The sequence below is a fragment of the Salmo salar genome, chromosome ssa02 (genome assembly GCF_905237065.1).
Source record: "Salmo salar chromosome ssa02, Ssal_v3.1, whole genome shotgun sequence".
NCBI classification, from domain to species: Eukaryota; Metazoa; Chordata; class Actinopteri; order Salmoniformes; family Salmonidae; genus Salmo; species Salmo salar.
In genome coordinates, this window is record NC_059443.1 from 75,784,092 (window position 1) to 75,809,577 (window position 25,486).

The window sequence follows — 25,486 nt, forward strand, 5'->3', positions numbered from 1 at the left end:
CAGGGACAGGTTGACTGCACCACAGTCACTGTGGGGACGACGTCGTCAATGCACTTGATTGATGAAGCCAATGACTGATGTGGTGTACCCCCTCAATGCCATGGGAAGAATCCTGGAACATATTCCAGTCTGTGCTAGCAAAACAGTCCTGTAGCTTAGCATCTGCATCATCTGACCACTTCTTTATTGACAGAGTCACTGGTGCTTCCTGCTTTAATTGTTGCTTGTAAGCAGGAATCAGGAAGATAGAATTATGGTCAGATTTGCCAAATGGAGGGCAAGGGAGGGCTTTGTATGCATCTCTGTGTGTGGAGTAAAGGTGGTCTAGTTTTTTTTCCCCCTCTGGTTGCACATTTAACATGCTGGTAGAAATTAGGTAAAATGGATTTAAGTTTCCCTGCATTAAAGTCCCCGGCCACTAGTAGCGCCGCCTCTGGATGAGCGTTTCCCTGTTTGCTTATGGCCTTATATAGCTTGTTGAGTGCGGTCTTAGTGCCAGCATCGGTTTTGTTGGTAAATAGACAGCTACGAAAAATATAGATGAAAACTCTCTTGGTAAATAGTGTGGTCTACAGCTTATCATGAGATACTCTACCTCAGGCGAGCAAAACCTCAAGACTTCCTTACTATTAGATTCATGCACCAGCTGTTGTTTACAAATATACACAGACTGCCACCCCTTGTCTTACCGGAGGAGGCTGTTCTATCTTGCCGATGCAGCTTAAACCCCCCTAGCTGTATGTTATTCATGTCGTTGTTCAGTCACAACTTTGTGAAACATAAGATATAACAGTTTTTAATGTCCCGTTGGTAGGATATACGTGATTGTAGATCATCTCTTTTGTTATCCAATGATTGTACGTTGACAAATAAGACTGATGGAAGAGGCAGATTACCCACTCGCTGTTGGATCCTTACAAGGCACCCCAACCTATGTCCCTGATATCTCCAATATCTATCTTTCTCATGCGAATCACACTGTCCTGATATCTAGAAGCTATTTTCGGTCATAAGAGAAGGTGGCAGAAACATTATGTACAAAATAAGTTACAAATAACGTGAAAAAACACACACAATAGCACAATTGGTTAGGAGACCGTAAAACGGCAGCCATCTCCTCCGGCGCCAATGGCGTCCCGTTGGACATTGATAATCAATATTTCAGACCAAATATTCCAGGATTAGTTCATGCACGTTGCTTGACTCTTTTGGAGAATGGGGAAAAGGAGCTACGTTTATCTGTATTATTGATGTTTGATGAGCATTTACCACCCTATGTAAAGTTGGGATATATAAGATACACGGTAAGATCGTTCGTGAAAAACCCGATGCAATGCAAGAAGTGTAAAAAGTTTGGCCATGTGTCAAGTGTTTGCAGATGGAAGGAATATGTTATTGAAGAGTGTGAATGTAACATGTTGCAACTGTGGTGGGGATCATATTTCTGAATTCCCTGAGTGCCCTGTTAGGGTGCAAGAGCATTGAAGGTTGAAGAAGCCACAGTTCTGAAGAAGATATGGCGAAGGATGCACCACAACCAGTTGCCAATGTTATTCGTCAATCCAGTGATCTGGATACGCTTATTGTGAAGAAGGTGGATTTTGTAGCTTTCATAGCAACGGCTATTAATTGGACTGCACAAGTGTCCAAGAAGCTGGACATCATATCTGCAAGCGAGAGGTTTTTGGGCCTCCAAGACTTAACGGCAGATGCACTACATGGACTACTGTTGCCAGGACATGTCCTGCCATCACAGGATCCTTATGGGCCTGTGTAGGAACCTGATTAAACAGAAAAGCAGGCTGATTTAGTTTAATTAACATTTCGTTACTCATAGTTTTTTGTATACGTTTTATTTTTTACCTCGCATTTTTTCCCTTTTTGGATCCTTATTATCCACCTGTACAGTAGGTGGCGGAACGCACATATAATTGTTGCGAACGCCATTATACCAAAGAAGAAGTTAACCCTCACCGAATAAGTTACGCTAGATAGCTAGAACAACAAGAGTTGCCAATTCCAGTGTCAATGTAAGATCAAGATTTCTAACATATTCTTTAATTTTTCCTTAGGTTAACATTAGTAGTGGGATTATTTGTCCACGTCCACCAGATCGTGTGTAAACAATATCCATTTGAGCTAACGTTAGTTAGCTTTCTTACTAAGTTACTCATTAAAACGGCTAGCCAAGCTAACTAGCTATCTGTCATACCGAGAAAGTGAGTTTGTCTTCAAAACTTTGTTGTGAATGATAACGTTGCTATCTTAATAACAACTAATGTCAACTATGTGATGTCCATATTTTTTAAATGGCATAAATCAATTGGCATCCCTTATCTAGTAAGTTAGCATGGCTAGTTAGCCAGCTTTAGATAGCTACTGAAATTAAGTTCGTTAACGTTAATCATTAGCTAACTGTTCATTTAGAGATTACAAATGAAATTACATTTTGGTTCGCGATTGCGTCAAGCAAACTTCTTGCTGGTAAATTGTCTATCTAGCTAGATCGTTTCATCCTAGTGAGAAAGGTGACATTTGAATTCGTCTGTAAGTTAAAGCTAAACTAACTAACTTGACACTGTCAACGCTAGCTGTACCATTGCCACAGCAATGCCAGCTAGCAAAATGTATTAGTATATTCCAAGTGGATGGAATATGTCTTTGTTAGATAAACTGTTTCAGTATTTTGTGAAACTCATCTTACATTTTTGTTTGTGCCTCTTTTGAATCCTACTATAGCCATCCATGTCTGAACCCAAGTCCCTGGGTTCTTACTGTGGCTTTCCAGCACAGAGAAGCTCACAGTGGGGTCCAGAGATGGTCTTAGTGAAGCTGGAGGACTGTAGTCAAGCACTGGAACTCAATGTGATAGTCAAAGAGGAAGAGGAGGGGAGGGAAGTCAAAGAAGAGGTAGAGATTAAAGAGGAGGAGGAGGCGGAGGAGATGGCCCTCAAATTGGAGGAGATGGCCCTCAAAGAGGAGGAGGCGGCGGAGGAGATGGGCCTCAAATTGGAGGAGGAGGCGGAGGAGATGGCCCTCAAATTGGAGGAGGAGGCGGAGGAGATGGCCCTCAAAGAGGAGGAGGCGGCGGAGGAGATGGGCCTCAAATTGGAGGAGATGGCCCTCAAAGAGGAGGAGGCGGCGGAGGAGATGGGCCTCAAATTGGAGGAGATGGCCCTCAAAGAGGAGGAGGCGGCGGAGGAGATGGGCCTCAAATTGGAGGAGATGGCCCTCAAAGAGGAGGAGGCGGCGGAGGAGATGGGCCTCAAATTGGAGGAGGAAATGGAGGAGATGGCCCTCAAAGAGGAGGAGGCGGCGGAGGAGATGGGCCTCAAATTGGAGGAGGAAATGGAGGAGATGGCCCTCAAAGAGGAGGAGGCGGCGGAGGAGATGGGCCTCAAATTGGAGGAGGAAATGGAGGAGATGGCCCTCAAAGAGGAGGAGGCGGCGGAGGAGATGGGCCTCAAATTGGAGGAGATGGCCCTCAAAGAGGAGGAGGCGGCGGAGGAGATGGGCCTCAAATTGGAGGAGATGGCCCTCAAAGAGGAGGAGGCGGCGGAGGAGATGGGCCTCAAATTGGAGGAGGAAATGGAGGAGATGGCCCTCAAAGAGGAGGAGGCGGCGGAGGAGATGGGCCTCAAATTGGAGGAGGAAATGGAGGAGATGGCCCTCAAAGAGGAGGAGGCGGCGGAGGAGATGGGCCTCAAATTGGAGGAGGAAATGGAGAAGATGGCCCTCAAATTGGAGGAGGCGGAGGAGGAGATGGCCCTCAAATTGGAGGAGATGGCCCTCAAAGAGGAGGAGGCGGCGGAGGAGATGGGTCTCAAATTGGAGGAGATGGCCCTCAAAGAGGAGGAGGCGGCGGAGGAGATGGGCCTAAAATTGGAGGAGGAAATGGAGAAGATGGCCCTCATATTGGAGGAGGCGGCGGAGGAGATGGGCCTCAAATTGGAGGAGATGGCCCTCAAATTGGAGGAGGAGGCGGAGGAGATGGCCCTCAAATTGGAGGAGGAGGTGGAGGAGATGGCCCTCAAATTGGAGGAGTGATACATTTGTATCAACATGCCCACAAGATCAGACGGAGGATGTCAATGGCAAAAAGAGGCTCAGGGAAATCAATGATAACAAATAATATATTGGAAGTTATTTTCATGAAATAAACAGTGATGTATTAGACATACAGTGATTTAACCATTCTGCCATCACACTGGCCACCAATGCTCCTTATAGGACACATCACTGCACTCTATACTACTCTGCAAACTGGTCATCTCTGTATACCTGTCGCATGATGCACTGGTTGATGCTTCTTTAGAAAACCCTCTTTTGCCTCACTCCTCCTTATCTGAGATACCTACTGCAGCCCTCATCCTCCACATACAACACCCGTTCTGCTAGTCACATTCTATTAAAGGTCCCCAAAGCACACTCCTCTTGTCAGTTCGCTGCAGCTAGCGACTGGAATGAGCTGCAAAAAAAAACCTCAAACTGGACTGTTTTATCTCCATTTCTTCATTCAAACACTCGGTCATGGGCACTCTTACTGACAGTTGTGGCTGCTTCGCGTGATGTGTTGTTGTCTCTACCTTCTTGCCCTTTGTGCTGTTGTCTGTGCCCAATAATGTTTGTACCATGTTTTGTGCTGCTGCCTTGTTGTGTTGCTACCATGTTGTCATGTTGTATTGCTACCATGCTGTGTTTTCATGTGTCGCTGCCATGCTATGTTGTTGTCTTAGGTCTCTCTTTATGTAGTGTCTTGATGTGTATTTTGTTCTATGTTTTTTTATATCCCAGCCCCTATCCCCACAGGAGGCCTTTTACCTTCTGGTAGACTGTCATTGTAAATAAGAACTTGCTCTTAACTGACTTGCCTAGTGTCGTGTCTTTGGCTTTGCCGGATTAAGTGATATGACATGCTATTCTATAAAATCCTTTCTCTGTAATTAATATTACCTGATTGAGCTAATCATGTAAATGTAATTAACTAGAAAGTCGTGGCACCACGAAAGAGTGTTTATAGAGCTGTTATCTTCCGAATAAATTCTTAAAGACCTAGTAATATTTTATATCAATAGCAGTCAATATTAATCGTCACCTTATTTCACTCTCATCTGAAAGTTGTAAATTCTTGGTTATCTTCACGAACCATGGCTAACAAGTTGAATCAGCAATACAAAATTGGGTTTAATTATTTATTTACTAAATACCTAACTAATCACACAGAATTACATATACACAGAATGCAAATTATGTCATACAGGAAACGTCCCTGGTGGACGGAGCCGACATGACGGCTGGTTACACAAAGGAAAGGGGGTTGGGTTTGAGTGAAAGAGCGGGAAGACTGAGGAACAAAGGGGAAAAGCTATGCAATCGTAAATACAGTATCTTATGCATTCTAAATTACCGCCCATTTGGAAAAGGAAAATGCAATAAATATTTACTCTGAGCTGCGCTTCGGTAGGTTGGTCGTAGATGCTGGCCATGTTGGCCAACAGAGATCTTCCTGTCCTCGTCGTTGTGTGTTAGAATGGATACGTCGTCCGTCCTTTCCTAACCCACGTTTACAGCAGCTGCTGCTAACTCAACGGCTAGGAGGTATCACTTCTGTAGTGAATAAGAGTTCAAAGTTCATACCATTCGCTTAATTCTGTAGTTATTATCTGAATCCTTCTGACATCAGACTGTCACCCTAATGTACCCGGAACAACTTATTATCTGAATCCTTCTGACATCAGACCATCGCCCTAATGTACCCGGAACAGGAGGTTGCATTTTCGTCAAGGGCTTATATAGTGGAGGGAGAGAAGGGTGTGTTTCATAGTTTATAACCCATGTCTCTTCACAGGGGCGGGCCACTGATTGAGCAGAGCTCTAACCTTATGAAAACCCAATTCTCTCATTTGAAATTACATTTAATCTTTTCACAAATAGTTTCATATTTAAAATTTTAAATTGCACAACAATTCCATGTGAATCTGATAACTAGAATGTGTAGACTTTCCCAGATACAGTTTATGTCGTCCTGTCATCAGTCATAATGTCTCAGATGACAACCGAACTGACATCATATTCATTAAGTACCAACGCATATTTTCCACTGGTTGGATTACAGAAATATGGTTCCTTTCCCCCCACCGTTTGATGTTCCAAGACTCTCTATGTTTAACAAAGGCTATTCAAGAGTCCTTCAGTAGAATCAAGAGAGAGAGGGGAGAAAGGTATTTATGGGGGGTCATAAACCTTACCCACAGGCCAACATCATGACACTAGTTGAATAAAAACATTAAAAAAATGAAATTACTGCATGGGGGTTTTAACGTTCTGGGCCTGTTTTCAGCTGGCAATTAGGAGGCCCAAGTGTCAAACACACTTTAGTTTTGAATTTCCTCATGTAAGAACATGAGCGCTGGCATTTTCCGGCCCTAACGCCAGGTTTAGCAATGTACCTGTCTAACATCAGCTCACTTGTGCTGAGGTGGGAGGGGTGGCAATATTTCAGACGTGTCATTAAATACACAGGCAAAAATGTCCGTTTCATGCAGCACTAAAAGGAACATTTCAGACCCACAAACAGCAGGTCTTCTAGGTAATGCAGTTAATTTTGAGAGTGGAACCACAGCCTATCCAGCCATGACACACAGTGCCCATGGTAGAGAGATGTTCATTTTGTGTCGGTGAATCTCGTATATAGAAACACAGCCTACCCTACTCCTAAGTCCTGGCTGGTTTAGCAGCATCACATAGGTGTCTTTTTATCCTGGCCATTAGCCCAGTAGCCTAATAATAAAGGGCTTTTAAATGGTCTACTGAGAGAGCCTTGAAATATTTGCCTTAATGTTTTTTCATTATTCACAATTCACATACCAGTATACTTAATTTTCCTTGTTTTTGAGAAAGCTATCCAGCTTTATTTTCTGATTACCAAATACATGGGCGCTCCTCCAAACTATTCCATCCTCCTATAATGCCATGAACTATTGGTAGCAGCCGAGTATTTTGTAAAGACGTGTAAATGTTACGTGTAAAGACATTTAGGCGTGTGCACAGAGAAGCCATTTATGAGTTGATGTTTCTGACCCAATCCTATTTAGAAATATTGTTGTTGGTTTAACAAGTAGATTTTTTTGTTTGTTTAATTTGATTAAAACCCCAAACTTATTAGAAAGAGTCAGCATCCATGGGTTTATGGTGAGATTGTACATGGCTCCAATGCAATGCAATTTCCCCTTCCATCTATGGAAAAGTGCAAATTTGATCTGATAGATGGTTGAAGGATGTTTATGAAACATAACATTACAGCAGTATAACGGTGAGTGGACATTCCCCCTGTCTCTTTATATTGGATCTTTATCCAGCTCCGTGAAAAGTTTCTATGTAAAACCCTCCATAGTCTATCTTGTCTGTATTAAAGGCACGGGGAACAATTTATGGTGCCTGTAACTGTATTTAGGCAGCCTATTTTGATTAGAATTATACACTGTCTTTTTAGGCCTTATCAATAGCCTGGTGAATTTAATCTTGCTTATTGACTGTTTGGCATGTCCAGACTGCAATTTAAAGTAGGCCTAGCCCCTATATCAGTGTTAATGCTATAGCCTATGTTTAATCATGTATTTCCATATTGAGACAATGCAATAAGAACAATGTTGACTGCAAACATGTTCAACGTATTTAGCAAGCAATTTAATGAACTAGGTTGTAAACGGACTAATATACGAATTGGAGTTGATGACAACGCAATAAATAAAACTGTAAATACACAACATGAAGGAACCACATATTTAGCCATGGAGCACTTACTGATTGGCCAGTGAGGGGCCAAGTCTCCAACCCCCACAACTTGTTTATTCAGCAAAACCCAGCTCTTTCACGCCACCACAAGCTACTGCGTCCATCCTTTCGGTTCTGAAAATAGCACAATATTTACCATTGTGTTAGGTTTGTTAAAATAGAGCCCTCTGTCAAATTTGTAGTTCTGGAGTGGCCTATTCAAAGTCCAGACCTAATCCCAATTAATAGAGAAAATCAGAAAGGGGTCAAATACTTTTTCACGGCACAGTATGGGTAACAGGGTTGACGTGTTATTCTAAACCACTCAGTTTTCCACCACAAAACACCACAAAATGGCCATAAAGAGTAGAACCAGCTCATCTGCTTTTACATAAACAGTAGAACCAGCTCACCTGCTTTTACATAAAGAGTAGAACCAGCTCACCTGCTTTTACATAAAGAGTAGAACCAGCTCACCTGCTTTTACATAAAGAGTAGAACCAGCTCACCTGCTTTTACATAAAGAGTAGAACCAGCTCACCTGCTTTTACATAAAGAGTAGAACCAGCTCACCTGCTTTTACATAAAGAGTAGAACCCTCTCATCTGCTTTTACATAAAGAGTAGAACCAGCTCACCTGCTTTTACATAAAGAGTAGAACCAGCTCACCTGCTTTTACATAAAGAGTAGAACCCTCTCATCTGCTTTTACATAAAGAGTAGAACCCTCTCATCTGCTTTTACATAAAGAGTAGAACCAGCTCACCTGCTTTTACATAAAGAGTAGAACCCTCTCATCTGCTTTTACATAAAGAGTAGGACCAGCTCATCTGCTTTTACATAAAGAGTAGAACCCTCTCATCTGCTTTTACACTATGAGTTGACTATTAGATGGTCAATGTTTCTGTTGAAAAAAAAAATATTTAGAAGGAATAGTGTCTTTGTTTTATTTAAGCAAGGTTAAAGATCAATGTTTCAGCCTACATTGGCCTTCATCAGAATAATCCCACAATGGGAAGTGCCAGTGTTATGCCTTTTCTTTTGCAATGATGATACGTTTTTTTTTAGGTCGCACCTCCTCTTCTTTCCAAAAAGGAATAGTTTCACCATCTTAAAACGAGAGTTCAGTTTACGTAACAGGGTTGACCTTAAAATGAGGGACGGTCGTAAATGAGTCACTAATCACATGAAATAAATAATAATGTTCAGAAATGACTTTCTATAAGCATCAACATCACTAGGGCTTTACAATGATGGTGAAAATGTTGATACATTTTGGTGTTAGATGGGTTAACATCTTCCACGATGCCACTGAGGTGCACAGGAGGGACATGTCAAAATGCTACATATCTCCACTTCTCTGTGGTCCTTTAATATAACAAGCTTTAAAATGTCATTATTGGTGCACAATTTCTACTTAAAATATCATGCGACGCAAAAGACACATTTTTCCTGGAACAACCATATTGTGGTTGTTTGTTTAAAGGGGCGGCCAGTAGCCTAACGGTTAGAGGTGAGCCAGCGACCAAGGATTGCCAGTTTGAATTCCGGGTCCTGCAGAGAAGTTGGTGCATTGGCAGCCCCAGGGGATTCCAAAACTCTGTCGGGAAGTGAGCTGTGCAACTGGAAGGTTGCTGGTATCTGATATCAAATCCTAGATGTCATCACCCGCTGTTGTGCCCTTGAGTAAGGCACTTAACCCTCCACAACAACTGCTCCACAGGCACCATAGTATGGACGTCCCCTGCTCCAACCTGTGTGTGTGTCTTTCAGGGATAAAGCAGAAGTTAACATTTTCATTGGGCAAATTCTTAAATCTAGAGTCCTTAGTTGCTACATCCATTTTTAGACTTTGAAATTAATGATATATACCCATTGATTCTTGAAGAATGTAACTTAGAAATGGCCCATGAGCGTAGTTCAACAGTCGCTCCCCATCAGAACCCAACATACAAGCTTGTTTTACTCCAATATTTGTAAACAATGTTAAATGTAACCAAACACTGTATAGCCCCTAAACATGGTTAAAACTGTCATTTTGATATCATGCATGGTCAGTTCTTGCATCTTCAGATCTGTCTATATCATTTGAGAGTGGTTACATTTCTCAAAGCCTATCCCTCAGAGTTTTACCAAAACAGAGATGGGGTGTTTCTTTGTTATTGGTTTTATATCATTTTGTAAGACAGCTGATGAAACTAACACTGTAAAAGTGTGATTTAAAAATAATAGAGTTATTTCCTGTTAGTTGCTGTTTTACACAGGACCTTGTAATCAGCAGACTTGCATGGGTTGGAGTTTAGGCTTTCTATGGTGATATCACCATGTGGTAAATCGTGCAAAGTTCTTGGTGGAGAAATTGTTTTTTTGCTAAAAATATTTTTTTTCTCCCCAATTTCAATGGAAATCTACACTGAACAAAAATGTAAACACAACGTGTAAAATATTGGTCCAATGTTTCATGAGCTGAAATAAAAGATCCCAGAGATGTTCCATATGCACAAAAAGTTTATTTAAATTTGGGACACAAATTTGTTTATATTCTTGTTAGTGAGCATTTCTCCTTTGCAAAGAGAATCCATCCACCTGACAGGTGTGGCATATCAAGAAGCTGATTAAACGGCATGATCATTACACTAGTGCCCATGGAACTGGGGACAATAAAAGGCCACTCTAAAATGTGCAGTTTTGTCACGCAACACAATGCCAAAGATGTCTCAAGTTTTTAGGGAGCAGTTGGCATGCTGACTGCAGGAATGCCCACCGGAGCTGTTGCTAGATAATTTAATGTTAAATTCTCTACCATAAGGACGCTGGAGAAGTGTGCTCTTCACGAATGAATCCCGGTTTCAACTGTACCGGTCAGATGGCAGAAAGCGTGTATGGTGTCGTGTGGGCGAGCGATTTGCTGATAACGTTGTGAACAGAGTGGTAATGATGGCGGTGGGGTTATGTTATGGGCAGGCATAAGCTACGGATAATTAATAACATTGCATTTTATTGATGGCAATTTGAATGCACTGGGATACCGTGACGAGATCCTGAGGCCCATTGTTGTGCCATTCATCCACCGCCATCACCTCATGTTTCAGCATGATAATGCACGGCCCCATGTCGCAAGGATCTGTACACAATTCCTGTAAGCTGAAAATGTCCCAGTTCTTCCATGGCCTGCATACTCACCAGACATGTCACCCATTGAAGATGTTTGGGATGTTCTGGGTCGACGTGTGTAACAGCGTGTTCCAGTTTCCGCCAATATCCAGCAACTTCGCACAGTCATTGAAGAGGAGTGGGACAATGTTCCACAGGCCACAATCAACATCCTAATCAACTCTATGCATAGGAGATGTCGCTCTGCATGAGGCAAATGGTGGTCACACCAGATACTGACTGGTTTTCTGATCCACGCCCCCTTGAAATTGTTGCTTCTTGCGTTTAGATTTTTTTTCAGTGTATTCAAGTAAAGTACTTAATTGTTACCCAATAAATGGTTTGATATTGATATAAAAATGGCTGGTAAAGACCATTTCAATGCTGTTCCTGATTCTAACCCCATATCTGTTCATATTCCCACAGGAGAGAGCTCCAACTCAGGTTCAGACAGTGAGCCCAGTTCCACAGCATCAGGAAACCATAAACAACACAGACGGAGGAACTCAAGACAGAAACATCACCACTGCATGGACTGCTTGACTAGTTTCTATGAGCCAGAGGAGTTGCGAAGACACACTTGTAGACCCCACCCCTGCTCAGATTGCAGAGGTGGCTTTATTTGCCCAACTCACCTCAAATCAAAACAGACTCAAAAAATGTTGCCGACATACCCGTGTGGTCAATGTGGGATGAGATGTGAAACACCAAGCAAACTAAAGACGCACCAGAGAACTCACACAGGAGAGAAGCCATACCAATGCACTGTTTGTGGAAAGGGTTGCAGTCATTCGGACCATCTAAAGACGCACCAGAGAACTCACACAGGAGAGAAGCCTTACCACTGCTCCCAATGTGGAAAGAGTTTCAGTCAGTTAACAACTTTGAGAAACCACCACCTAACTCACACAGGACAGAAGTCTTACCGCTGCTCTCATTGTGGGAAGAGTTTCAGTCAGTTAGCCAACCGAAATACACACCAGTTAATTCACACAGGAGAGAAGCCATACCACTGCTCTCAGTGTGGGAAGGATTTCAGATCTCCAAGAGAATTAAAGTCACACATGAGAACTCACACAGGAGAGAAGCCATTCCACTGCTCCCAATGTGGAAAGAGTTTCAGTCAGTTATCAAGTCTGAAAAGACACCAACTAACTCACACAGGAGAGAAGCCTTACCTTTGCTCTCAATGTGGGAAAAGTTTCACCACGTTATCTGAACTGAAGCCACACCAGATAACTCACACAGGAGAGAAGCCTTACCTCTGCTCTCAATGTGGGGATAGTTTCACCAGTTTATATTTCCTAAAGAAACACCACCTAACTCACACCGGAGAGAAGCCTTATCTCTGCTCTCATTGTGGGAAGAGTTTCAGTCAGTTAGCCAACCTAAATACACACCAGTTAATTCACACAGGAGAGAAACCTTACCACTGCTCTCAATGTGGGGATAGCTTCACCAGTTTATATTTCCTAAAGAAACACCAGCTAATTCACATGGGTGGAAAGCTGTTCCAATGCTCCAAGTGTGGTAAGAGTTTCAGTCATTCATCAACTCTGAAGAAACATCAGATAACTCACACAGGGGAGAAACCTTACCACTGTTCTCATTGTGGAAAGAGTTTCAGTCTGGTAGGAAACCTGAAGAGACACCAGCTAACCCACACTGTAGAGAAGCCTTAACGATGCCCTCATTGTGGGAAGTGTGTCAGTAATTTACACCACCTAAAGTCCATTTAATTCACACAGGAGAGAAACCATACCACTGCTCTGTGTGGGAAGAGTTTGTCAATCAGCAAATTTGAAAAAGCATTTGGGAATTCACACAGGAGAAAAGCTGTGTCATTAGATCTAAAGACACAAGTTTGTTCACATAGGGGAAAAGCCTTAACTCTGCTATCAATGTGGGGATAGTTTCACCAGTTTATTTCCAAAAAAACACCAGATAATTATGACTAATAGTAACTTACCTGGTTAGTTAAAAGGGGTAAAAAAAAATACTTGCAAAGGAGTGTGGCAGCTTCTCCCAGTCAGTGAACAAATTTGAAGACCCACCATTTCACTGGCACAGTGTGAGGAAAAGATTCAGTCCCCTAGGCGACCTAAAGAAACACCAGCTAACTCGCACTGGAGAGATTCCTTACCATGTTCTTAAAATAAAGCTGGTGTGATAACGCTTTATTGTGAACATATCCCTATTTGAGGAATCACCAAAAAGGCAAAAAACTCAGTGAAGTTGACATTGTGGAATCCATAGCTAATATCTGTCCATAGAGAATCCTGAGTAATCACAGACATCATATATTCTAGTTGGATTTCTATAATCACTTTTTTTTTTTTTATAAAATAGAATTTAGTCACGAAAAATGTATACAACAAAAACTTCTAAATGGCTGAAAATAAATACAACTATTGTAAGTATCCTTGTTGAAGAGTCATTATTTCTGGTGCTTTACAGGTAGGCTATACTGTAAGTAAGGCAGTGGCGGTTGGTGCTGTTTTAAGACGAGAAGGAATATATTTAAAAAAGAATGTATGAGCCTTATTTCTATTACAGCATACTGGATGACTGTCATTCATATTCCATTCATCCAGATCAATGTAACATCGATAGGTTTAGGCTACTACATGATACTCACATTTTCCCTATACCCAACATGAGGTTGCTTCAACCTGGCCTATGATTTAAAGTTTAAAACATAGGTGCACAGGTCGAGATAATTTTGAGTAATCATGGTGACAGACAGTGACACATTCAATACTGCCTTGCACACTTGCCTGCATCTAGCTGATCTAGGGTTTAATCATTAGTCATTAGTCCAACAGTTGCACATTAGAGTTTCTGTTGGACAAAGGTAAGTTTATCCCTGTTTTGTTCCATTTGCTTCCGTTTAAGAAAAGTTTTTCAACAGAATGTGTGGAATGAACACACCACTGATCACACTTAAACAGTTCACTTTCATAGCAGCCACATAAAAACAGCATGATCACTTTGCTTGTTGAATACAGTACCAGTCAAGTTTAGACACACCGACTCAAGGGTTTTTCTATATTTGTACTATTTTATACATTGTAGAATAATAGTGAAGACATCAAAACTGTCAAATAACACATATGGAATCATGTAGTAACCAAAAAAAGTGTTAAACAACTGAAAATATATTTTTGATTTTTCAAAGTAGCCACCCTTTGCCTTGATGACAGCTTTGCACACTCTTGGCATTCTCTCAACCAGCTTCATGAGGAATGCTTTTCCAACCGTCTTGAATGAGTTTTCACATATGCTAAGCACTTGTTGGCTGCTTTTCCTTCACTCTGCGGTCCAAGTCATCCCAAACCATCTCAATTGGGTTGAGGTTGGGGGATTGGAGGCCAGGTCATGTGATGCAGCACTCTATCACTCTCCTTCTTGGTCAAATAGCCCTTACGCAGCCTGGAGGTGTGTTTTGGGTCATTGTCCTGTTGAAAAACATGATAGTCCCACTGTGATTCCCACCGTGAAGCACGGAGGAGGAGGTGTGATTGCGTGGGGGTCATTTGCCTGTGATTTATTTAGAATTCAAGGCACGCTTAACCAGCATGGCTACCACAGCATTCTGCAGCGATACGCTATACCATCCGTTCACCTACTCTGCGTCTCACAAAGACACGGGGGTTGGAACCAGAAGTCTCAATTTTGGACTCATCAGACCAAAGGACATATTTCCACCGGTCTAATGTTCATTGCTCGTCTTCCTTGGCTCAAGCAAGGCTCTTCTTTTTATTGGTGTCCTTTAGTAGTGGTTTCTTTGCAGCAATTCGACCATGAAGGCCTGATTTACACGGTCTCCTCTGAACAGTTGATGTTATGATGTGTCTGTTACTTGAACTCTGTGAAGCATTTATTTGGGCTGCAATCTGAGGTGCAGTTAACTCTAATGAACTTATCCTCTGTAGCACAGGTAAGTCTGGGTCTTTCCTTCCTGTGGCGGTCCTCATAAGAGCCAGTTTTATCATAGCACTTGATGGTTTTTGCGACTGCACTTGAAGAAACTTTCAAAGTTCTTGAACATTTCCGGATTGACTGACCTTCATCCCATTTGAGCTGTCATAATATGGACTTGGGTCTTTTACCAAATAGGGCTATCTTCTGTATACCACCGCCTACCTTGTCACAACACAACTGATTGGCTCAAACGCATTAAGAAGGAAAGAAATTCCACAAATTAATTAACAAGGCACAGCTGTTAATTGAATTCATTCCAGGTGACTACCTCATGAAGCTCGTTGAGAGAATGCCAAGAGTGCGCAAAGCTGTCATCAAGGCAAAGGGTGGCTACTTTGAAGAATCTCAAATAAAATATATTTTGATTTATTAATCATTTTTTTGGTTACTACATGATTCTGTACAGTATGTGTTATTTCATAGTTTTGATGTCTTCACTATTATTCTACAATGTAGAAAATAGTCAAAATAAAGAAAAACCCTTTAATAGTAGGCTTGTCCAAACTTTTGACTGACACTGTATATATATACTTTTTTTCTGAGTGTAGTGTAAGATGGTAGAGTATTTGTTTATACATTTTTTCAAGCAAAGTATAATGGAGATATTCTCCATTCTAGTAGGTGGCTGTAATGCAATATTTATTGGATGCCAACCTCTGTTAAATCTCATTGGATAAGTTAAACCCTGGGATGACACTAGGGATGATGGCGGAAGCAGAAGTGTTGTGCTGAAAGTACATCGAGTACAGTTAGCAAGAATGATGAGTGGACAACAGTGAAGTCCAAGAATGGAACAAAAAGGGAACAAATTGTTGTGGAAAATGAGTCTGATGAATCGTTACTTGTTGGAGTATGTTTTTTGGATAATGATGTTTATTTTGGAAACTCTTTTGAAGTCATGAGGATGGTGAAGAAGGCTTTGGGAAAAGTGGAAGCAGTCAAAGTAACCAGGAGTTGTATGGTGTTGATATCGTGTAGTCATAGTAACCAGGAGTGGAATGGTGTTGATATTGTGTAGTCATAGTAACCAGGAGTGGTATGGTGTTGATATGCAATATAGAGTGGGTATGGGTGGGTAGTGGGTATAGAGTGGGTATGATATGATAATTGGAGTGGGTCTAGGGTTTATGGGATAATGGTGTTGATGTGAGCCATGATCAGCCTTTCAAAGCACTTTATGGCTACAGACGTGAGTGCTACGGGTCGGTAGTCATTGAGGTAGGTTACCTTCGTGTTTTTGGGCACAGGGACTATGGTGGTCTGTTTGAAACATGTTGGTATTACAGACTCAGTCAGGGACAGGTTGACTGCACCACAGTCACTGTGGGGACGACGTCGTCAATGCACTTGATTGATGAAGCCAATGACTGATGTGGTGTACCCCCTCAATGCCATGGGAAGAATCCTGGAACATATTCCAGTCTGTGCTAGCAAAACAGTCCTGTAGCTTAGCATCTGCATCATCTGACCACTTCTTTATTGACAGAGTCACTGGTGCTTCCTGCTTTAATTGTTGCTTGTAAGCAGGAATCAGGAAGATAGAATTATGGTCAGATTTGCCAAATGGAGGGCAAGGGAGGGCTTTGTATGCATCTCTGTGTGTGGAGTAAAGGTGGTCTAGTTTTTTTTCCCCTCTGGTTGCACATTTAACATGCTGGTAGAAATGAGGTAAAATGGATTTAAGTTTCCCTGCATTAAAGTCCCCGGCCACTAGTAGCGCCGCCTCTGGATGAGCGTTTCCCTGTTTGCTTATGGCCTTATATAGCTTGTTGAGTGCGGTCTTAGTGCCAGCATCGGTTTTGTTGGTAAATAGACAGCTACGAAAAATATAGATGAAAACTCTCTTGGTAAATAGTGTGGTCTACAGCTTATCATGAGATACTCTACCTCAGGCGAGCAAAACCTCAAGACTTCCTTACTATTAGATTCATGCACCAGCTGTTGTTTACAAATATACACAGACTGCCACCCCTTGTCTTACCGGAGGAGGCTGTTCTATCTTGCCGATGCAGCTTAAACCCCCCTAGCTGTATGTTATTCATGTCGTTGTTCAGTCACAACTCTGTGAAACATAAGATATAACAGTTTTTAATGTCCCGTTGGTAGGATATACGTGATTGTAGATCATCTCTTTTGTTATCCAATGATTGTACGTTGACAAATAAGACTGACGGAAGAGGCAGATTACCCACTCGCTGTTGGATCCTTACAAGGCACCCCAACCTATGTCCCTGATATCTCCAATATCTATCTTTCTCATGCGAATCACACTGTCCTGATATCTAGAAGCTATTTTCGGTCATAAGAGAAGGTGGCAGAAACATTATGTACAAAATAAGTTACAAATAACGTGAAAAAACACACACAATAGCACAATTGGTTAGGAGACAGCCATCTCCTCCGGCGCCAATGGCGTCCCGTTGGACATTGATAATCAATATTTCAGACCAAATATTCCAGGATTAGTTCATGCACGTTGCTTGACTCTTTTGGAGAATGGGGAAAAGGAGCTACGTTTATCTGTATTATTGATGTTTGATGAGCATTTACCACCCTATGTAAAGTTGGGATATATAAGATACACGGTAAGATCGTTCGTGAAAAACCCGATGCAATGCAAGAAGTGTAAAAAGTTTGGCCATGTGTCAAGTGTTTGCAGATGGAAGGAATATGTTATTGAAGAGTGTGAATGTAACATGTTGCAACTGTGGTGGGGATCATATTTCTGAATTCCCTGAGTGCCCTGTTAGGGTGCAAGAGCATTGAAGGTTGAAGAAGCCACAGTTCTGAAGAAGATATGGCGAAGGATGCACCACAACCAGTTGCCAATGTTATTCGTCAATCCAGTGATCTGGATACGCTTATTGTGAAGAAGGTGGATTTTGTAGCTTTCATAGCAACGGCTATTAATTGTACTGCACAAGTGTCCAAGAAGCTGGACATCATATCTGCAAGCGAGAGGTTTTTGGGCCTCCAAGACTTAACGGCAGATGCACTACATGGACTACTGTTGCCAGGACATGTCCTGCCATCACAGGATCCTTATGGGCCTGTGTAGGAACCTGATTAAACAGAAAAGCAGGCTGATTTAGTTTAATTAACATTTCGTTACTCATAGTTTTTTGTATACGTTTTATTTTTTACCTCGCATTTTTTCCCTTTTTGGATCCTTATTATCCACCTGTACAGTAGGTGGCGGAACGCACATATAATTGTTGCGAACGCCATTATACCAAAGAAGAAGTTAACCCTCACCGAATAAGTTACGCTAGATAGCTAGAACAACAAGAGTTGCCAATTCCAGTGTCAATGTAAGATCAAGATTTCTAACATATTCTTTAATTTTTCCTTAGGTTAACATTAGTAGTGGGATTATTTGTCCACGTCCACCAGATCGTGTGTAAACAATATCCATTTGAGCTAACGTTAGTTAGCTTTCTTACTAAGTTACTCATTAAAACGGCTAGCCAAGCTAACTAGCTATCTGTCATACCGAGAAAGTGAGTTTGTCTTCAAAACTTTGTTGTGAATGATAACGTTGCTATCTTAATAACAACTAATGTCAACTATGTGATGTCCATATTTTTTAAATGGCATAAATCAATTGGCATCCCTTATCTAGTAAGTTAGCATGGCTAGTTAGCCAGCTTTAGATAGCTACTGAAATTAAGTTCGTTAACGTTAATCATTAGCTAACTGTTCATTTAGAGATTACAAATGAAATTACATTTTGGTTCGCGATTGCGTCAAGCAAACTTCTTGCTGGTAAATTGTCTATCTAGCTAGATCGTTTCATCCTAGTGAGAAAGGTGACATTTGAATTCGTCTGTAAGTTAAAGCTAAACTAACTAACTTGACACTGTCAACGCTAGCTGTACCATTGCCACAGCAATGCCAGCTAGCAAAATGTATTAGTATATTCCAAGTGGATGGAATATGTCTTTGTTAGATAAACTGTTTCAGTATTTTGTGAAACTCATCTTACATTTTTGTTTGTGCCTCTTTTGAATCCTACTATAGCCATCCATGTCTGAACCCAAGTCCCTGGGTTCTTACTGTGGCTTTCCAGCACAGAGAAGCTCACAGTGGGGTCCAGAGATGGTCTTAGTGAAGCTGGAGGACTGTAGTCAAGCACTGGAACTCAATGTGATAGTCAAAGAGGAAGAGGAGGGGAGGGAAGTCAAAGAAGAGGTAGAGATTAAAGAGGAGGAGGAGGCGGAGGAGATGGCCCTCAAATTGGAGGAGATGGCCCTCAAAGAGGAGGAGGCGGCGGAGGAGATGGGCCTCAAATTGGAGGAGGAGGCGGAGGAGATGGCCCTCAAATTGGAGGAGGAGGCGGAGGAGATGGCCCTCAAAGAGGAGGAGGCGGCGGAGGAGATGGGCCTCAAATTGGAGGAGATGGCCCTCAAAGAGGAGGAGGCGGCGGAGGAGATGGGCCTCAAATTGGAGGAGATGGCCCTCAAAGAGGAGGAGGCGGCGGAGGAGATGGGCCTCAAATTGGAGGAGATGGCCCTCAAAGAGGAGGAGGCGGCGGAGGAGATGGGCCTCAAATTGGAGGAGGAATGGAGGAGATGGCCCTCAAAGAGGAGGAGGCGGCGGAGGAGATGGGCCTCAAATTGGAGGAGGAAATGGAGGAGATGGCCCTCAAAGAGGAGGAGGCGGCGGAGGAGATGGGCCTCAAATTGGAGGAGGAAATGGAGGAGATGCCCCTCAAAGAGGAGGAGGCGGCGGAGGAGATGGGCCTCAAATTGGAGGAGATGGCCCTCAAAGAGGAGGAGGCGGCGGAGGAGATGGGCCTCAAATTGGAGGAGATGGCCCTCAAAGAGGAGGAGGCGGCGGAGGAGATGGGCCTCAAATTGGAGGAGGAAATGGAGGAGATGGCCCTCAAAGAGGAGGAGGCGGCGGAGGAGATGGGCCTCAAATTGGAGGAGGAAATGGAGGAGATGGCCCTCAAAGAGGAGGAGGCGGCGGAGGAGATGGGCCTCAAATTGGAGGAGGAAATGGAGGAGATGGCCCTCAAAGAGGAGGAGGCGGCGGAGGAGATGGGCCTCAAATTGGAGGAGGAAATGGAGAAGATGGCCCTCAAATTGGAGGAGGCGGAGGACGAGATGGCCCTCAAATTGGAGGAGATGGCCCTCAAATTGGAGGAGGCGGAGGACGAGATGGCCCTCAAATTGGAGGAGATGGCCCTCAAAGAGGAGGAGGCGGCGGAGGAGATGGGCCTAAAATTGGAGGAGGAAATGGAGAAGATGGCCCTCATATTGGAGGAGGCGGCGGAGGAGATGGGCCTCAAATTGGAGGAGATGGCCCTCAAATTGGAGGAGGAGGCGGAGGAGATGGCCCTCAAATTGGAGGAGGAGGTGGAGGAGATGGCCCTCAAATTGGAGGAGTGATACATTTGTATCAACATGCCCACAAGATCAGACGGAGGATGTCAATGGCAAAAAGAGGCTCAGGGAAATCAATGATAACAAATAATATATTGGAAGTTATTTTCATGAAATAAACAGTGATGTATTAGACATACAGTGATTTAACCATTCTGCCATCACACTGGCCACCAATGCTCCTTATAGGACACATCACTGCACTCTATACTACTCTGCAAACTGGTCATCTCTGTATACCTGTCGCATGATGCACTGGTTGATGCTTCTTTAGAAAACCCTCTTTTGCCTCACTCCTCCTTATCTGAGATACCTACTGCAGCCCTCATCCTCCACATACAACACCCGTTCTGCTAGTCACATTCTATTAAAGGTCCCCAAAGCACACTCCTCTTGTCAGTTCGCTGCAGCTAGCGACTGGAATGAGCTGCAAAAAAACCCCTCAAACTGGACTGTTTTATCTCCATTTCTTCATTCAAACACTCGGTCATGGGCACTCTTACTGACAGTTGTGGCTGCTTCGCGTGATGTGTTGTTGTCTCTACCTTCTTGCCCTTTGTGCTGTTGTCTGTGCCCAATAATGTTTGTACCATGTTTTGTGCTGCTGCCTTGTTGTGTTGCTACCATGTTGTCATGTTGTATTGCTACCATGCTGTGTTTTCATGTGTCGCTGCCATGCTATGTTGTTGTCTTAGGTCTCTCTTTATGTAGTGTCTTGATGTGTATTTTGTTCTATGTTTTTTTATATCCCAGCCCCTATCCCCACAGGAGGCCTTTTACCTTCTGGTAGACTGTCATTGTAAATAAGAACTTGCTCTTAACTGACTTGCCTAGTGTCGTGTCTTTGGCTTTGCCGGATTAAGTGATATGACATGCTATTCTATAAAATCCTTTCTCTGTAATTAATATTACCTGATTGAGCTAATCATGTAAATGTAATTAACTAGAAAGTCGTGGCACCACGAAAGAGTGTTTATAGAGCTGTTATCTTCCGAATAAATTCTTAAAGACCTAGTAATATTTTATATCAATAGCAGTCAATATTAATCGTCACCTTATTTCACTCTCATCTGAAAGTTGTAAATTCTTGGTTATCTTCACGAACCATGGCTAACAAGTTGAATCAGCAATACAAAATTGGGTTTAATTATTTATTTACTAAATACCTAACTAATCACACAGAATTACATATACACAGAATGCAAATTATGTCATACAGGAAACGTCCCTGGTGGACGGAGCCGACATGACGGCTGGTTACACAAAGGAAAGGGGGTTGGGTTTGAGTGAAAGAGCGGGAAGACTGAGGAACAAAGGGGAAAAGCTATGCAATCGTAAATACAGTATCTTATGCATTCTAAATTACCACCCATTTGGAAAAGGAAAATGCAATAAATATTTACTCTGAGCTGCGCTTCGGTAGGTTGGTCGTAGATGCTGGCCATGTTGGCCAACAGAGATCTTCCTGTCCTCGGAAGCATGTCTCTGGTGGTAAATTGGATACGTTGTAGTATCGTCGTTGTGTGTTAGAATGGATACGTCGTCCGTCCTTTCCTAACCCACGTTTACAGCAGCTGCTGCTAACTCAACGGCTAGGAGGTATCACTTCTGTAGTGAATAAGAGTTCAAAGTTCATACCATTCGCTTAATTCTGTAGTTATTATCTGAATCCTTCTGACATCGGACTGTCACCCTAATGTACCCGGAACAACTTATTATCTGAATCCTTCTGACATCAGACCATCGCCCTAATGTACCCGGAACAGGAGGTTGCATTTTCGTCAAGGGCTTATATAGTGGAGGGAGAGAAGGGTGTGTTTCATAGTTTATAACCCATGTCTCTTCACAGGGGCGGGCCACTGATTGAGCAGAGCTCTAACCTTATGAAAACCCAATTCTCTCATTTGAAATTACATTTAATCTTTTCACAAATAGTTTCATATTTAAAATTTTAAATTGCACAACAATTCCATGTGAATCTGATAACTAGAATGTGTAGACTTTCCCCAGATACAGTTTATGTCGTCCTGTCATCAGTCATAATGTCTCAGATGACAACCGAACTGACATCATATTCATTAAGTACCAACGCATATTTTCCACTGGTTGGATTACAGAAATATGGTTCCTTTCCCCCCACCGTTTGATGTTCCAAGACTCTCTATGTTTAACAAAGGCTATTCAAGAGTCCTTCAGTAGAATCAAGAGAGAGAGGGGAGAAAGGTATTTATGGGGGGGTCATAAACCTTACCCACAGGCCAACATCATGACACAAAAAATGAAATTACTGCATGGGGGTTTTAACGTTCTGGGCCTGTTTTCAGCTGGCAATTAGGAGGCCCAAGTGTCAAACACACTTTAGTTTTGAATTTCCTCATGTAAGAACATGAGCGCTGGCATTTTCCGGCCCTAATGCCAGGTTTAGCAATGTACCTGTCTAACATCAGCTCACTTGTGCTGAGGTGGGAGGGGTGGCAATATTTCAGACGTGTCATTAAATACACAGGCAAAAATGTCAGTTTCATGCAGCACTAAAAGGAACATTTCAGACCCACAAACAGCAGGTCTTCTAGGTAATGCAGTTAATTTTGAGAGTGGAACCACAGCCTATCCAGCCATGACACACAGTGCCCATGGTAGAGAGATGTTCATTTTGTGTCGGTGAATCTCGTATATAGAAACACAGCCTACCCTACTCCTAAGTCCTGGCTGGTTTAGCAGCATCACATAGGTGTCTTTTTATCCTGGCCATTAGCCCAGTAGCCTAATAATAAAGGGCTTTTAAATGGTCTACTGAGAGAGCCTTGAAATATTTGCCTTAATGTTTTTTCATTATTCACAATTCACATACCAGTATACTTAATTTTCCTTGTTTTTGAGAAAGCTATCCAGCCCTATTTTCTGATTACCAAATACATGGGCGCTCCTCCAAACTATTCCATCCTCCTATAATGCCATGAACTATTGGTAGCAGCCGAGTATTTTGTAAAGACGTGTAAATGTTACGTGTAAAGACATTTAGGCGTGTGCACAGAGAAGCCATTTATGAGTTGATGTTTCTGACCCAATCCTATTTAGAAATATTGTTGTTGGTTTAACAAGTCGATTTTTTTGTTTGTTTAATTTGATTAAAACCCCAAACTTATTAGAAAGAGTCAGCATCCATGGGTTTATGGTGAGATTGTACATGGCTCCAATGCAATGCAATTTCCCCTTCCATCTATGGAAAAGTGCAAATTTGATCTGATAGATGGTTGAAGGATGTTTATGAAACATAACATTACAGCAGTATAACGGTGAGTGGTCATTCCCCGTCTCTCTATATATTGTATCTTTATCCAGCTCCTGTGAAAAGTTTCTATGTAAAACCCTCCATAGTCTATCTTGTCTGTATTAAACGCACAGGGAACAATTTATGGTACCTGTAACTGTGTTTAGGCAGCCTATTTTTGATTAGAATTAGATTAGAATTATACACTGTTTTTTTTAGACGTCATGTGAACAGAGTGGTAATGATGGCGGTGGGGTTATGGTATGGGCAGGCGTAAGCTACGGACAATTAACACGATTGCATTTTATCGATGGCAATTTCAATGAACAGAGATGCCATGACGATCCTGAGGCCCATTGTCGTGCTATTCATCCACCGCCGTCACCTCGTTTCAGCATGATAATGCATGACACAAGGATCTGTACACAATTCCTGTAAGCTGAAAATGTCCCAGTTCTTCCATGGCCTGCATACTCACCAGACATGTCACTCATTGAACATGTTTAGGATGCTCTGGATTGATGTGTATGACAGCTTGTTCAAGTTCCCACCAATATCCAGAAACTTCGCACAGCCATTGAGGAATGGGACAACGTTCCACAGGCCACAATCAACATCCTAATCAACTCTGCGAAGGAGATGTTGCTCTGCATGAGGCAAATTATGGTCATGCCAGATACTGACCGGTTTTCTGATACACACCCCTACCTTTTTTTAAAGGTTTCTGTGACCAACAGATGCATACAGTGGGGGAAAAAAGTATTTGATCGCCTGCTGATTTTATACGTTTGCCCACTGACAAAGAAAGGATCAGTCTATAATTTGAATGGTAGGTTTATTTGAACAGTGAGAGACAGAATAACAACAAAAATATCCAGAAAAACGCATGTTTGAAATGTTATAAATTGATGTGCATTTTAATGAGAGATATAAGTATTTGACCCCCTCTCAATCAGAAAGATTTCTGGCTCCCAGGTGTCTTTTATACAGGTAATGAGCTGAGATTAGGAGCACACTTAAAGGGAGTGCTCCTAACCGCAGCTTTTTACCTGTAAAAAAGACACCTGTCCACAGAAGCAATCAATCAATCAGATTCCAAACTCTCCACCATTGCCAAGACCAAAGACCTCTCCAAGGATGTCAGGGACAAGATTGTAGACCTACACAAGGCTGGAATGGGCTACAAGACCATCGCCAAGCAGCTTGGTGAGAAGGTGGCAACATTTGGTGCGATTATTCACAAATGGAAGAAACACAAAAGAACTGTCAATATCCCTCGGCCTGGGGCTCCATGCAAGATCTCACCTCATGGAGTGGCAATGATCATGAGAACGGTGAGGAATCAGCCCAGAACTACACGGGAGGATCTTGTCAATGATCTCAAGGCAGCTGGGACCATAGTCACCAAGAAAACAATGAGTAACACACTACGCCGTGAAGGACTGAAATCCTGCAGCGCCCGCAAGGTCCCCCTGCTCATGAATACATATACATGCCCGTCTGAAGTTTGCCAATGAACATCTGAATGACTCAGAGGACAACTGGTGAAAGTTTTGTGGTCAGATGAGACCAAAATAGAGCTCTTTGACATCAACTCAACTCGCCGTGTTTGGAGGAGGAGGAATGCTGCCTATGACCCCAAGAACACCATCTCCACCGTCAAACATGGAGGTGGAAACATTATGCTTTGGGTGTGTTTTTCTGCTAAGGGGACAGGACAACTTCACCGCATCATTTGACGGGGCCATGTACTGTCAAATCTTGGGTGAGAACATCCTTCCCTCAGCCAGGGCATTGAAAATGGGTCGTGGATGGGTATTCCAGCATGACAATGACCCAAAACACACGGCCAAGGCAACAAAGGAGTGGCTCAAGAAGAAGCACATTAAGGTCCTGGAGTGGCCTAGCCAGTCTCCAGA

General features: G+C 42.5%; 3 protein-coding genes across 7 annotated transcripts; all 3 read left to right on the plus strand.

Moving 5' to 3' along the window:
* Positions 1-1,951: 1,951 nt before the first annotated feature.
* On the plus strand, positions 1,952-4,714 carry LOC106564201 (trichohyalin). 3 transcript variants are annotated; one of them, XM_045710167.1, is made up of 3 exons: positions 1,952-2,030; positions 2,740-3,015; positions 3,061-4,705. In XM_045710167.1, exons 2-3 carry the CDS (start codon positions 2,746-2,748, stop codon positions 4,045-4,047), a joined length of 1,257 nt encoding a protein of 418 aa, XP_045566123.1. In that variant the 5' UTR covers positions 1,952-2,030; positions 2,740-2,745; the 3' UTR covers positions 4,048-4,705. The 3 variants fall into 3 exon arrangements, with proteins under 3 accessions (XP_045566123.1, XP_045566116.1, XP_045566120.1); XM_045710160.1 differs by having other exon boundaries at positions 2,740-4,707; XM_045710164.1 differs by having other exon boundaries at positions 1,963-2,219; positions 2,740-4,714.
* LOC123723916 (trichohyalin-like) lies at positions 3,131-21,114 on the plus strand. 3 transcript variants are annotated; one of them, XM_045710172.1, is made up of 2 exons: positions 3,131-3,171; positions 19,254-21,114. In XM_045710172.1, exon 2 carries the CDS (start codon positions 19,472-19,474, stop codon positions 20,300-20,302), a length of 831 nt encoding a protein of 276 aa, XP_045566128.1. In that variant the 5' UTR covers positions 3,131-3,171; positions 19,254-19,471; the 3' UTR covers positions 20,303-21,114. The 3 variants fall into 3 exon arrangements, with proteins under 3 accessions (XP_045566128.1, XP_045566125.1, XP_045566127.1); XM_045710169.1 differs by lacking the exon at positions 3,131-3,171 and adding an exon at positions 18,142-18,220 and having other exon boundaries at positions 18,930-21,114; XM_045710171.1 differs by lacking the exon at positions 3,131-3,171 and adding an exon at positions 18,153-18,409 and having other exon boundaries at positions 18,930-21,114.
* Positions 11,343-13,241, plus strand: LOC123731441 (zinc finger protein 239-like). Its single transcript, XM_045710157.1, has one exon. The coding sequence runs from the start codon at positions 11,456-11,458 to the stop codon at positions 12,605-12,607; it is 1,152 nt and encodes a 383-aa protein (XP_045566113.1). The 5' UTR covers positions 11,343-11,455; the 3' UTR covers positions 12,608-13,241.
* Positions 21,115-25,486: the final 4,372 nt, after the last annotated feature.